General features: G+C 44.6%; 1 protein-coding gene across 1 annotated transcript in view; it reads left to right on the forward strand.

Moving 5' to 3' along the window:
* The first annotated feature begins 459 nt into the window (after positions 1–459).
* The window catches only part of dnmt3bb.1 (DNA (cytosine-5-)-methyltransferase 3 beta, duplicate b.1), a 57,953-nt gene continuing 42,992 nt past the window's right edge, over positions 460–15,420 (forward strand). Inside the window, exon 1 of the mRNA XM_030733124.1 lies at positions 460–643. Coding sequence (XP_030588984.1) covers positions 642–643 — 2 coding nt within the window. The 5' untranslated portion in view covers positions 460–641. The remainder of the gene's footprint in view (positions 644–15,420) is intronic.

A 15,420-nucleotide genomic window follows, 5' to 3' on the forward strand; every position in this document is an offset into this window, starting at 1 on the left:
ATGTTGGAAAACATTCTTAAAACTTAACAGAGATGTTTGTGGAAGATGAATATTAAAATTAAATTAAAAAGAGTCCCTGTGAGCTCGGTTTCATTTTTGTCTGAATATATGAACACATGTTTTCTCTTTGGCTCTTATGAAATAATGAAAACATCTCCGATAAGGAAAATGCATGAAACCACAGCAGCTGCGTGTCTGACTCAGCGGGGAGAGTGAGGTAAAGAGAGGCTGACTAAGAACAGAGAGAGAGAGAAGGCGCTGGTAGTAACTTTGGTTTCAAAAAGTAGTTCCTGTTCACACTTTTACCTCAGGGGACAGAAAATGGGAGTGAACAGTCTCACCTGGGAAAGCCCTGCTCGCTTTGAGCGACCAATCAGCTTTCACCTCAGTCTGCAGGTCCCCCATATATGGAAGGGAGAGCGAGGCAGAGAGAGAGGGAGGGCTGATCTGCGGCAGCATGCTTCCACACAGTGAACACCTCCTGCTGCCTGAGGATTAGACGCACGGACTCCTGATCTGCGCTCAACTTTGGTGTCTGCTTTTAAAAACCTGCTTTAAACCCAGTTTCCACCTTTAGACTCTGCAGCAAACGCCTTCCTTCACATTTCCCGCTGTGGAAGAGTGCAAGAAGCGTGCATGTTATGTAAGTATTTCCCGGGGGAGGGTGGAGAGTTTTTTTTTTTCTTCGTGATTAACCGAGTGACTTATATTACTTAAAATAAATAAATTAATAAATGCGCTCTTTGCGCACCTTCTTTTCGCGCCGGGCTGAGTGTGGACGCAGTGGGTACGGCCTGTCTCTCTGCTCGTGGAGTTTCCTTGCTTTGTTGAGCTTTGCAGGTCGCTGCTCCTCCATGTGCGCGGAGCTGCGTGCAGATGTGTAACTTGGTGAGGTAACAGTGTGCAACTTTAAGCTAGAGCGAAAATGGTAAAGTCACCTAAAACACTGGCGCTGGAGATGTTCTCTGTCTTTATTTCGACTTCACGGCGTCATAATTGTTTTATTAACTCTGTAAAATCCGTGTAATAACCGCAGTCCAGCTTCACGCCGCAGATTCACGCGTGTACCCGCTATTTTGCGTGCGCAAACTGAAGCGTTGCGTCTGACTTTACGCCTTGTCGCGTTTGTTTGTCTCCTCTTGCGGACTCTGGATCCGTGTCTGAGCTGCTGAGAGGGGATGAGCCGTGATTTGAGGGTGCGGAGTTTACTGTGGTGGGACGGCGGGTCAGCGGGTTCTCCGGACTGCGCGCTTTTCCTGTTCTCGGTGGTTTCTGGGCTGGGAGCGCGCACACGGTGAAACGTTACCCCCTTTTTTTTGGCATTGCAACCCTGCTGTCATTTGGTGGTTTATCTGCTGAGCTGCGGCTGTGAGGCATGTATGAACAAATGTGTGCGCAGACAAGTGAAAGTATTCATATGGAAATGCTCGCGCTATAGAGGGGAGAGGGGAGGAGACATTACAGAGATAACAGTGAAGTTTAATCTGAGGAATATTAGCACCATCCAGGGGCACAGAGAGCCCTCATGCTCCAACAACACGCCAACACGGTGAAAATATCTATAAAATGGCGCAAACTGACGTGCACACTTTTACAAATGCATCTAATCTGAATCTTTGTGTTTTGGGGGAAACTTTATTATATTTTTGTTGCATAAACTTAACTCAGCACAGTGAGGCTCTGGGGAAAACCAGAAAAATATACTTAAATTCCACAAATATACTTGATAATGGCTGCGGTCATAATTTCAACACAAAGGTGTGTTTCTGAAGTCGGTGTTTTCATGTTCTCATTGGGATTTTTGGGGGGTCCCTTCATGAAAATCAAGTACAGTTTTGGGAATTCCTTCCATAATTATGTAAAATGTGTTCTCAGCTCAGGAGTCCAGGCCCCAGAGACATAAAGTTTAACAGAGGCAAAACGTTGATTTCCACAATTCAGAGCCCCAAGCTGGTGAATTCATGTTTCAATGAATCACAGACTGGCTGCTGTTCTTATTCCTCTGACAGCTGGATCAATCAAAGGTGAGCTGTTCTGCTCATTTACAGCAACATTTCTTATTCTTGGACTCGAGCAGCTTTGCATGATTCACAATAATAATCCTTCTTTATCTAATACTGGGCTAAGAGGCCCTTCAGTACATCCTCCAAGCTCCTCCCCCTTTAAGACAACTTTTTCTGATTGGCTGCTAAAGAAAACAAAAGCTCTGAACAGGTGGTGGGTGTGGCTTATGTTCCGTTCTACTATATAAGGATATCTCCCCCCAATGACATCATCCACATGCTAAAGTTGAAAAAAACTGCCTCAAACTGAGTGTTTAGAGCCTGAGCTCTGGGCTCACAGGAACACTGGACACACCTCGCTGTTCGGTTTCATTTCAGGGTTTTTCTTTGACTGCATACTGACAGAAGATTCTGATGATACATTGTGCTGCAAAAGGATTCACTCGTCTGCCTTCACACACATGAACCTGAGTAACATCCATCCTTAATCCAGAGGGTTTAATATGATGTGGGCCCACCCTCTGCAGCTGTAACAGCTTCAGCTCTTCCGGGAAGTCTTTCTACAGCTTTAGGAGTGTTTATGGGAATTTCTGACCATTCTTCCAGAAGCACATCTGTGAGGTCAGACACTGATGTTGGAGAGAAGGCCTGGCTCACAGTCTCCGCTCTAATCCATCCCAAAGGTGTTCTATCAGGCTGAGGTCAGGACTCTGTGCAGGCCAGTCAAGTTCTTCCACACCAAACTGGCTCATCCATGTCTTTATGGAGCTGCTTTGTGCACTGGTGTGCAGTCATGTTGGAACAGGAAGGGGCCATCCCCAAACTGTTCCCACAGAGTTGGAGCATCAAATTGTCCCAAATGTCTTGGTATGCTGAAGCATTAAGAGTTCCTTTCACTGGAACTAAGGGGCCGAGCCCACTCCTGAAAAACACCCCCACACCATAACCCCCCCTCCACCAAACTTTACACAGTCAGACAGGTACCGTTCCCCTGGCAACCACCAACCCAGACTCCTCCCTCAGATTGGCAGATGGAGAAGTGTGATTGATCCCTCCAGAGAACACGTCTCTGCTGCTCTAGAGTCCAGTGGCGGCGTGCTTTACACCACTGCATCAACGCTCTGCATTGAGCTTGGTGATGGAAGGCTTGGATGCAGCTGCCATGGAAACCCATTCATGAAGCTCTCACTGTTCTTGAGCTGATCTGAAGGTCACATGAAGGTTGGAGGTCTGTAGTGACTGACTCTGCAGAAAGTTGGTGACCTCTGTGCACTATGACCCTCAGCATCCTCTGACCCCACTCTGCAATTTTATGCTGTCATTCCCAATCACTTCAATTTTGTTATAATCCCACTAACAGCTGACTCTGGAATATTTAGCAGTGAGGAAGTTTCAGGACTGGACTTGTTGCACAGGTATCATCCTATCACGGTACCACACTGGAACTCACTGAGCTCCTGAGAGCGACCCATTCTTTCACTGATGTTTGCAGAAGCAGTCTGCATGCCCAGCTGCTGGTTTATACACCTGTGGAAGTGACTGGAACACCTGGATTCGGTGACCTGGGTGGTGAGTGGATATTTTTGGCAGTACGGTGTACAGTGACTCACTGTTTTCATGAAGATGAAGACGTTACCGACACTGTGCCTTTACCATACCAAAGCGGTCTGCTGCAGAGGTTATGACACCACTTACATGCCATTGTTTACAGATCATTCATAACTGTGCTGTGAAGCTTTAATGTGCAGTCAATAATTTCCCAAACGTGTCCCGGAAAATAGCAAATTTAATCTGTTAATGATTATTGGAATTCAGTTGTTCTGTGAGGTTCTCATTACAGCGAAGATCAGCTGACATGCACAAAATTACAATTTGTCAGCAAAACAAACTGACAGAATTATGATGATCTGGTTTTCAATTTCATTTGCACCAAATTGCATGAGTCCTTTCAGTCTTGGAAGTCATTACGGACTTACAGAGTGAACCATTAACTTTATAACTGACAGATTTATGCTGCTGTAAACTTTGCACAGGAGTCTGTCGCCTCAAACAGCTAAAGTTCTGTGTAAGGTGGAGTGAAGTGAGAGAAACTCATTAACCTTTTCTCCTGGTCAAGCGACCAGTTGTTTAACCACATCTGGCAGTGGGTGCCACATTTTTTTACAGGAGAAATCCTGCAAAAAATGTTGAATAAAATATGTGATTACTGTTATTAGCTTGAGCTATTGTCACAACCATGGTGGTGTCTGTTCCATGAAAACGTTGGCCATAACTCGAGAATGATGTCACCGAGGATGTTCAAATCCACAGCAGAGATGCATCCTGCTCAAGCTCCACCTATCAGCCTGCAGCTTCAAACCCAGACCTCCGTGCTGCCTCAGTGACAATCATCATCTGTGCAGCAGCTGGATGTCCGGACGGCAGCAGAAGGACTCAGCTGAGCCCGAGTCACAGGACTCCCAGCCTGCTTTAATCTGTCAGATGGACATTAGGAGAAATAATAGCATCACAATATGTTAATTAAACTCAGCCCTTCAGGTGTGCGTCCAAAACGACGCTCTCATGTGAAATAAGCGATCATCTAAAGCTTCTGTAAATTTAAGGGTAAATGTAACCTTAAGATGCAGATAATTTCCTAATTTTCCCAACTGCCATAATTGGATGGTGCAAAGATAAAAAAAATAACTAATAACAGGTTTGAGGTATAATTAGTGCAGAAAGGGAATGCTGGTTGAGGATGGCCTGAGACCGTGATTACCTGTAATCCAAGCTGTCAGCAGACAGACTGCTTTGACGCAGTTACGTTTGAAGCCACGTTTTCAGGAGAAATTCAGAACATCTTAAACCACCTGAGCAAAGAGCAGAAACTCAGATTGTGTTTGCACAGGTTTGTGCAGTGACAGGTGAGTGGAGGACTGTAGAGGGTGTTAAATGCCGCTGGTGCTGATGCTCAGTCACATACAGATAAACAGCTTCAAACAGCAGAGGTAACTGTTCCTGTCATATATCTCCCGTTCCAGTGGTGGATGTTCATATTAACCAGGGTCAGACTTTCTAATAACGAGGTCAGTGTATGTACAGTAATCACTGAGTGGGTGACAGGCTGCTCTAAACTCAGTTTATCACAGTCGAGCTATTGTCACAGCCTTGGCAGCGACTGTTCCACAAAAACTTTATTGTTGACCGTAACTCGAGAACGATGTCACCTAGGATGTTTAAATTCACACCATAGATGCACATGGTTCAAGCTCCACCCATCGAACTTCACACACGTGTTCACTGCCTTTACTATAACAGCACTTTGACCCCCGTCCTCCGTTATGAATCCAAAACAGCTGAGCGTTGGCACCCGCTCATGGATCTGTCACAGAGGGGATATCCTCACATCGTGTTTCTGGGCACACAGCTTCCTCCTTGTGCAGCAGTGTGGGAGAAACAGGCTTTGCATCATTCACAGTTCATATTACTGCTTCTTTGTTTCATACTGGGCCTTGCTGCAGCCCCTCAGTTCAGTTTGGGGGTCACTGCCCCACGGGAACCCTTTCCAGCTCCTCTCTGAGCCCTTGGTATTTATCCAGCTTCTCGTGTTCCTTCTTCTTGATGTTGCCGTCACTTGGTATTGCAACGTCTGTCACTATGACCTTCTTCCTTTGTTTATCCAACACTACTTTGTCCAGTTGGTTAGCCATCACCAGTTTGTCCATCTATATTTGGAAGTCCCACGGGATCTTAGCTCTGTTATTCTCAAATACCCTTGGGGGTGTATGCCATTTTGACCTCAGGACTTCTGGGTCATCCTCGGCACAGATGTTCCTGTATACTATGCCAGCCACTTGGTTTTTGGTGTTCCATGTATGCCCTGCCTGCTAGCATCTTGCACTCTGCTGTTATGTGGATTGTCTCAGGGGCGTCTCTGCCTGTCCTTCCATGATGGTTCCTGTCCTCCCTCCTCTTCTTTCTTGGGTTTCTGCTGCCTGAGGTATTCACTAAGCACATGGTCATCTTCCAGATATATTCATGGATCTTTGTTGTTTCATCTAGGACACTGGGTTTGACACTCACTGGATCAGGACTTGCCTTACTCTCTGCAGGTACTTGGAGGTTGCATCTTTCCTAGAGGCCTCTTCATGGTTCCTATTTGCCTGTGGGAGTCCAAGGTACTTGTAGCTGTCTTCAGTGTCATTAATGTTGCCTTCTGGTAGCGCACCCCCCTCAGTTCTGACTACCTTCCCTCTCTTTATCATCATCCGACTACACTTCTCCATTCCACTAAAGGTACAATAAAGTACTCTATTTTCTGAGAGTCTGATCTGAAGGTTTTGTTGCTTGATGCTGTACACAGAACATTTAATTTGGGGCTTTATAGCTCCTTATTCTCACAGAAAAACACTCGTACTGCAGTTCTGTTAATAGTTCTGGTTTTATAATAAAGCTTGTGGCAGTTTCTCTGGGGGTTGTTCTTCATCTCTCTGCTGGAGGAGCCTGCATACCTTCGTTCTTTACAATGGGAACCAAAGCACACAATGTATAAAGTGTAAAGACTCCATCTGAGCTGGAAGGGGCCATAAAGTACATGACAGATGAGGAATGCTGCCCCCAGAGAGTTAGAGAGAGACCCTGAGGAGCTGATCCCCCCCTCCCACACACACACACACACACACACACACACACACACATGTTGGGAGTGAACAATCCCCTCTTGCAATGTGCTCCTTAATCTGCAGCCACCAGACACAACTTTGATGTGAAGTCCCCCCCCCCCCCCCCCCCCCAGTCCCTTTTGGTGGGCCCCTCACGCTGCCCTCCATCCTTCCTCAGCTCCTCTGATTCTTTCTCACTTCCCTCTGTTTCTGTGTCTCAGAGCTCAAACACATTCCTGCAAATGCATGAAAAACATTAAAGATGTACAATCAGTGTGAAGGACGTAGGGAAACAACAGCACGGCCATGATTATGTGTAGTTTTATATGAGAGTTATCACCTTCCAGAAGCAAACATTGGCTAATCAGCTACTTTAAGACCTGCCACGTAAAGCTACAGGTGCAGAGGAATTACTATTTGATGTTAGCCATGAGTGGTCTGTCTGTACCTTCAGCACTGAGAGGCCTTAAACCTGCATTCTTTCTAACATCCACCAGGGGGCAACACCTTTGGTTCCAAAAAGACTTCTTGTCTGTTGCTACTTTCCCACTGCCGAGGAGCCGGTGCTCGTGCTGTTCCCAATGAACCGGCGAAACACTTAAGAACGGGCCCGCGTTCCCACCACGTTTCTGTGAACTGCTCCTTTACGTATGAGTGTGGGCGGGTCCTCGTCTGGACACGAAGCCGAAGCGCACAAACGTGGGAGAACACGCTCCCCTTTCTGTGCTGCAAATACGTTTTAGGGTCCAAACCAAACTACTGCAGCATCTGTGTGCAGCACAGAGGGAAACACAGACAGCGATTAGAGCAAGACGACAAGTACGCACTTTGTGTCCTTTTATCTGTGATATGAACTGATACAAAGCAGCAAGTTCAGCCTTAGAGCCCAACCTAATTCACAGCCCTGAAAATCGCTTCACTTTTCTCATGTGATACACATGTAATATGGTAGAAAACTTGATGTTGAGACGGCAGAGTCACGCCCTTCTGCCGCTTTCATCACGCGTTCTCGGTTCAAGACCAGCTAGTTTGCAGGGCCGGAGTTGAACCCTTTTTTCGGCCGATCACTGAGTGCTTCTGTGGTAGAAAACACACCCTAATGGTGGGAAAGTAGCAATACTGGCACCAGCACCGGAACCCTGTTGGTGGGAAAGAAGCTTGTGGGAAAACAGCCCTGACCCCTGACCTCTGTAAACACCTTCCTCACTAGTTTCAGGTCATACTGACTAACAAATTGACTAATGATTTATGACTGTGTTGGCCAACCCAACAGGCTGGGGAAATAGAAACAGATTTCCTGCTACGCAGCCTTTCTCTGGCACTGGGTTTGAGGAGTGATCAAAGAGGTCCTGAGTTTGCTAATCTCGGTTCCTCTGCTAACAAAAAAGGTTCAGCTTTTTGTTCCCTTTGAGTCAGGCTGTAGAAACGGTTCGTGAAGTCTGCCTATGTCTGTAATGTAGGTTAGACTGAGGGAGTTACATAGTCCAGATCTGATGAGATGAAAGATGTTAGCTTTAGCAATGTTTCATATTTGTAGAAAGGACCAAAGTGCATTTGTTCATCAGTCTCAAAGTCAAAGGTCACACACAGATTGAAACTCCTTAGGCTGAAGGACGTTTAACATTAGAGAGTGAGGCCGGAAGGTTTCAGAGTGTATTTACATCATTACCTGTGAGGTTATCAGGTAGGGGGTGTGGTCAGTGTGGGTTTGTCCATTCTAGATTTAACAGGGAGCCAATGAAGAGAAGCCAATATGGGAGAAATCTGCTCTCTCTTTCTAGTCCCTGTCAGTACTCTAGCTGCAGCATTTTGGATCAGCTGAAGGCTTTTCAGGGAGCTTTTAGGACAGCCTGATAATAATGAATTACAATAATCCAGCCTAGAAGTAATAAATGCATGAATGAGCTTTTCAGCATCACTCTGAGAAAGGATGTTTCTAATTTTAGAAATATTGCACAAATGCAAAAAAGCAGTCCTACATATTTGTTTAATATGTGCATTGAAGGACATATCCTGGTCAAAAATGACTCCAAGATTTCTCACAGTGTTACTGGAGGCCAAAGTAATGCCATCCAGAGTAAGTATCTGGTTAGACACCATGTTTCTAAGATTTGTGGGGCCGAGAACAAGAACTTCAGTTTGATCTGAATTTAGAAGCAGGAAATTAGAGGTCATCCAGTCCTTTATGTCTTTAAGACATTCCTGCAGTTTAATTAATTGATGTGTGTCATCTGGCTTCATTGATAGGTAAAGCTGAGTATCATCTGCATAACAATGAAAATTGATGCAGTGCTTTCTAATAATACTGCCTAAGGGAAGCATGTATAATGTAAATAAAATTGGTCCTAGCACAGAACCCTGTGGAACTCCATAATTAACCTTAGTGTGTGAAGAAGACTCCCCATTTACATGAACAAATTGGAGTCTATGAGATAAATATGATTCAGACCACTGCAGTGCAGTACCTTTAATACCTATAGCAAGCTCTAATCTCTGTAATAAAATGTTATGGTCAACAGTATCAAAGCTGCACTGAGGTCCAACAGGACAAGAACAGAGATGAGTCCACTGTCAGAGGCTGTAAGAAGATCATTGGTAACCTTCACTAATGCTGTTTCTGTACTGTGATGAATTCTGAAACCTGACTGAAACTCTTCAAATAAACCGTTCCTCTGCAGATGATCAGTTAGCTGTTTTACAACTACTCTTTCAAGGATCTTTGAGAGAAAAGGAAGGTTGGAGATTGGCATATAATTAGCTAAGACAGCTGGGTCAGTGATGGCTTTTTAAGTAGAGGTTTAATTACAGCCACCTTGAAGGTCTGTGGTACATAGCCAACTAATAAAGACTGATTGATCATTTTTAAGATTGAAGCATCAATAATTGGAAAGACTTCTTTGAACAGTCTAGTAGGAATGGGATCTAATAAACATGTTGCTGGTTTGGAGGAAGTAACTATTGAAGTTAACTCTGAAAGATCAACTGGAGCCAAAGAGTCTAAACAAATACCAGCAGTGCTGAAAGCAGCCGAACATGAAGAATAATCTTTGAGATGGTTATGAATAATTTTTTCTCTAATGTCTAAAATTTTATTTGTAAAGAAATCCATGAAGTCACTACTAGTTAAAGTGAAATTAATGAGCAATAATAAATATTCAGACGAGAAAAAAACTTTCAAAATGAACTGCTCATAGGTTTTGCAGCATTTGTGACCGTTTAACTGCAAACATCTGTCAAAAAAACCGAAACCGTTTCATTTTATTTGGTGTCATTTTAAAATGCAGCTGCAGTGAAGCAGAATGAGCACATCTCAGAGGTTTGTCCTGTGATTTCATGTTTCCTGCTGCAGAAAACTGATGTTCTGATGGTGCAGATGTTAATCATTAATGTTAATAATAATTTAGTGTCCACCCAACAGTTCAAGTCAGTGGCTCAGAGTTTTACTGGCCTAAGAAAAAAAAGCTTTTATTTTAATATTTTTAAATATGAATTTAATCTAATTAATATAATGTTTTATTTTGATTTATATTAATTTAAATCTGAAAAATAATGTTTCCAAAGCCTTGAAATAAATATGGTCTCGAACCCCCCTGACTCGCCCCTGCTTGCTGCAGGTATCTCTGTGTTATGAAGCAGTACTGCTGCCGGCAGCCTGAGTTAAACGTGGTGTCAGACTCTATTTTATTTTAGCTTCTGTAACTGTAGATTTTTCTCTGTGTGAAACAAGCGGTGGTGGATGGAGCAGCTACGCAGTTCTTCATGTTGGTGATCAGGTGGTTGATGAAGGACCTGCAGCTGTTTCCCAGTAAAGGTTCAGTGGTGGTTACAGGAACGAGCGCTGCTGCTTTGTTTCCTTTCGCTCCACCTGAGCTCACGTCTCGGTAATGGCTCCGCCTCTTTGCTTCTCCCCATGTGCGTGCAGACAGGCTGCACGTTAAACTGTAAGAGCATCATCACTGCTGCTGTGAATGCGTTTGCGCTGCAGGTCTGTTTTCAGCTGCCGATGTGGGTGAAACGCTCCCGTCTGCATGGAGACACCTGCACGCTGCACAGTTTAAACGAAGCATCAAAACAACAGATTTGTGTCGAGGATTTTTTGTGGTGAAGTTATTGGAGTTACTCGATGAATCGCTGCAGCATAGTCTGATTTTATTCTGTTCTCTGTTCCAACGACAGCTGAAGTTCAGCTGCGGTTCTGCCTGCTCACCATCTTTGGGTTCTAGCAGAGATGCAACAAGTGTGACCAGATCCCGACAAACTCAGCATGGCTCAAAGTGTGTTTGTGTCTGAAGGCCTGTCTGCCTTTAGGGGGCCTGCAGGCTGTTGTCCTGCTGTAAGCTGCAACTTCTCAGTGTGTGTGTTGCCAGCGTGTTTCTCCTGCTTTAAAAGTGAAGCTGCTGATGAGCCTTTGAATGCTTAATTAGACACATCGCCAGCAGAAACTAATCCAGGCCTGAAGCAGAGGCTTTAAGAGACCCCCCCCAAACTGCTCCCGGATTAACGGCCTCTGCCCATTCCTGCTCCTCACGGCGACTTCAAGCACGGCCATTTGCATCTCTCATCAGACCTCTTCTTCTTCTTTTTTCTTCTTCTTTTCTTCTTCTTCTCGGGGCACCTGTTGGGTTGAGTGTGGGTGAAAGGTTGAAGTGTGGGGATTCAGAGCAGCGTGCTGTTCAGTTTTTGAACTCATTCACCTCTGCGGAGGGGGAACTCCTCACCAACGAGAACGAGACTTCATGCTGCCTGCCAACCACAAGTGTGTGCTTGTGCGTGCGTGTGGGTGTGTGGGTGATTACTCACGTCATGGGGGCCACAAATCTGTCCCAACGGCCACATTGTGGTTTCTTGCTGATCCTGACATAAAATCATTTGGTTTGAAGGTTAAAGACTGGGTCTGCGGACCTGTTTGGATCCTTTATAGCTCAGACATGTGGTGGAAATGGTCCTCGCTCTGTGGGTGCACGTGTTTCTGTAGCCAAATAATACAAAGCTTCAGCAGTCACAGACCAGTTAGAGTATAAGTCCTCTTTGATGCATCCTTGCACTGAGAGAGGAGACAAACAAGAAGCCTTCGCTTCAGCTGGCATAAATGTCTCAGCAGAGTGGGAGGGCTGCAGATCACCATCACAGAGGGGGCTGGGTGATTCACTTTAGGGTTTTGACTGAGATCTCACACAATTAAGAGGAAAACAAGCTAAAAGAAATGACCTTAAATGACTCTCAGTCCCTGAGCTCCAGTGGCAGTTCAGAGGATCCGTCACATGGCTTAAATCAGAGCCTCCACATCAGTGATGGAGGCGGGCTGGCGGGAACTGCTGGCTACACCTGCGAGACGGACTTCATGACTTTAATAAATACTCGTGGTAAATAGTCCAGATTATAATTATTGGTGGGTTTTTTTTTTGCCATAATCAAGCAGCACAACTGGGATGATTGTAACAGCTTCATTTATATCATTTATTAACTGTACTTAGAGACAGATGTGGAGACAAAGGAGTCGGAGTTGGTGCTACACATTAAGTGGTGGATGCAGTCTCCTCCTAATGGAAACCAGTTTGTGTGTTTGTGTGTCATCAGTGTGCAGGAAGCACCTGGTGGCCTCATTTAGGTTATTTGATGGTTCACAGTATGTCAGAGTGCATGCTTCCTAATGTGCACACACTACAGAGGATGTATGTAGGTGTGTGTAGTTCATGCCCTCAGTCTGACCCCAGTGTGCACGCTGTAATCATAATTTACTGCAGCATGCCAGAAAACCCTTTCAGCACACAGCAAACACATAAACTTCACCTCATCGGGACATTTAAAGCTGTATTAACTGTTCTCAGTGTCTGATGAAGTAGTTTTCATTATTATCCATCTCAGAACACAAATATATTCAGTTTATGATGACGTGAAGTGGTCAGGGTTAGGTCATGTATCTCCTGTTCAAATTAAACATGAGCGATGTTTCCAAGTGTGTGTGTGTACAAGTAAGCCAAAAGATCAGGCTGCTCTAAACACTCTGTGACGTTTGGGTTGTGTTCGGTGGTGAAGAGGAGGCGGCAAACGGTCAAAAACGCACAACCACACTGGTACTGGAATTCCACAGTGTTGTTCTTTAATAAACACACTCTTCACCAACCTTATAAAGCCCAGTCGAACGGCCGCTGCATTATCATACATGAAGGAAGCAGAGTTCATACAACCCGTAACAATACTAAAAGTTGGGGAGATAGAAAAATAGAGGTCCGCCTCGATCCATGCGTCTGTCTGCCAAAACGTTTCTCCCACGCTCTCTACAGAGGAGTGGTGGCGCACACTTGTGACCAAGGGGGTAGGAAGGAGTTTACTATTGGGGGGGACACATATCGGAAACCTGACAGATCCATAAATACTCGGAGCAAAGCATAAAAAATGCTATTTGATCTTTTACTTTCTTCTTTTTCAAATGTTTCTTGGAAAAACAGTATTGTGTACACCTATATTATCGCATGTATAATTTACATATATATATGTTTTATAATCATAAGACATGGATGACCCACCAAACAAAATGGCTTGAGTCTTTTATGAAGCATAATGACCATGTCATTCCAGGTTGTAGGGCTCACTTTATCAGCAGGCTGCTCTGGTACTAGTACAAAGGAGTATTAGGGCCACATTGAGGAAAAAAAAATGTGCATTTTGAGAATAAATTCAAAATTTTGAGATAAATGTGCAGATTAAAGTCGCTTCAAGTCAAAAAACTGCCACGACACGTCTGTCATCCCCTCCAGAATGTCTTGTTTTATGAGTTAGTGAAACTATACTTTAGAATCGGTTTTAGTAACAAGGAAATGATTTCTCTTTTAGTACATAAACACGATGTAGTGATAAGTATGAGGACGTTAAAGAGAGAGTGCAGGAAGCTGCATCTGCTCAGAAGGAAAAACCACACAAACTGGCAACGTTAGATGGAAGGATGATGTCATGATAGCTACGTCCAACTTTCATATACAGTCTGTGTTTTCAGAGGATGACCTGCAGGGCTGCAGCAAAGCCCGGCCTCACCTGAAGAAGGATTAATTTGAGCTGTGAGTCATACAAAGGTGCTCTGGAAGAGTCCAAGAATAAAAATAAGGAGCTGGAAATGAGCAGAATGAGAGGCTCACTTTTTAAAATCTCAGGGATGTTTCTGTACCTGAGGTCTGCAGGTTTCTTTGCACAGCCTTGTTTGGCAAACCAAATGACCTTTAACCTCCCTCACAGAAATTCTAACCTACACGTGTATTGTGTTGGATGCACACACACACACACACGTGCACACTCACAGGTTTGTGTATCTGTTTACATCAGGCTTGTTTATTTATTTTTATTTACAAAATATTTTAAGACAGGTACATGTTCATAACATTACATTTGTAAGATTTTGTAAAAAGTGGGGAACTGCCAAGAAGCTGCTTTAGCTTATTCAGGCACGTCAGATCAGCCCTCGCAGAGCAGCACAGTCCTCTCCTCTCCTCTCCTCTCCTCTCCTCTCCTCTCCTCTCCTCTCCTCTCCTCTCCTCTCCTCTCCTCTCCTCTCCTCTCCTCTCCTCTCCTCTCCTCTCCTTTCTTCCTTCTTTCCTTCTGTTTTTAATGAATGAGCAGCACCAGTGATAGTTGATTGTTTCACAGCATATCCTCTGTGCAGTGAGAGTCAGGATGTTGAATGCTTTCCCATTTCCCCATTGTGGGACTAATAAAGGTATTCAATCATTTACTATGTTAAACATCCATCTTCCTTCATGTATTCAGTGCTTTGATGCTCTCACGTGTAGGAGATGGAAAGTATGTCTGGATTTATTTGCTGTTTTTGGCCTGATGGTTTTCAGTGATGCTCGTCTTTGTGCTGCTGGAAATGTAAACCTCTGTCGGAAGACACTCTTCTTCTTCTCCTCCTCCTCCTTCTTCTTCTTCATGCTGCTCGTGCCGAACACGTACAGACACGCTCCTGTGAACGTTTTCGGCTCCACTTTTGAGATCTCAGAATGAGCTTGATGATCATAGCAGAACCTCCTCATCAGCAGCTCTTCGGCGTTAGGAAGGAAGTCTGGAGTATCCCGAGGAATTTCATCCATGAATGAGCAGCACCAGTGATTGTTGATTGTTTCACAGCATATCCTCTGTGCAGTGAGAGTCAGGATGTTGAATGTTTTACGTTAAACATCCTGCCAGTTAGTGTTCAGTTTTATTTTCTTCCTTTAACCTAAATCATGTTTCCTGCTGTGCAGCACTGAGATCATTCAGTGTTTGGTGAATGTATGTGTGGCAGATACTGTCGGTCCCTGTATCTGCGGCCTACCGTGATTCTCTCATCCTGTGATATCATTCAGCTGCCTCTCCAGAGAAGATCTCACCCTGCAGTCCCGTGGACTCCACCTTATGGAGGTCTGGAGAGGCAGCTGAACGATATCGAGGACCGACACAACGGGGCTGGGTTGACAGCAAAACTGAACATGCAGGAGATCATCTGTCATTAACTCTATCACTGGAAGTGTCATTCCCCCTCTGCTGGATTAAAACTAAATATACATCCATACCTGAGCCCACTGTGTGTGGCAGACACTGAATGTTCCAGTATTTGCTGAAATCAAACTGGCTGTGAGTGGGGGAGGAGCTAAAACAGCTCACCTCAGAGCGAGGGTGAACTGAGGGATCACAAAGGATTAACTGGAAAAACTGAAAATCATACAAAGCTACTATAGTACAGTCTAGGAATAAGTACACGGCACTTGTTCACTGCAGTGCAGCAGTGAGATGGATACAAAGTTTCC

This window comes from Archocentrus centrarchus, chromosome 7, assembly GCF_007364275.1.
Source record: "Archocentrus centrarchus isolate MPI-CPG fArcCen1 chromosome 7, fArcCen1, whole genome shotgun sequence".
In the NCBI taxonomy this organism is placed as follows: domain Eukaryota; kingdom Metazoa; phylum Chordata; class Actinopteri; order Cichliformes; family Cichlidae; genus Archocentrus; species Archocentrus centrarchus.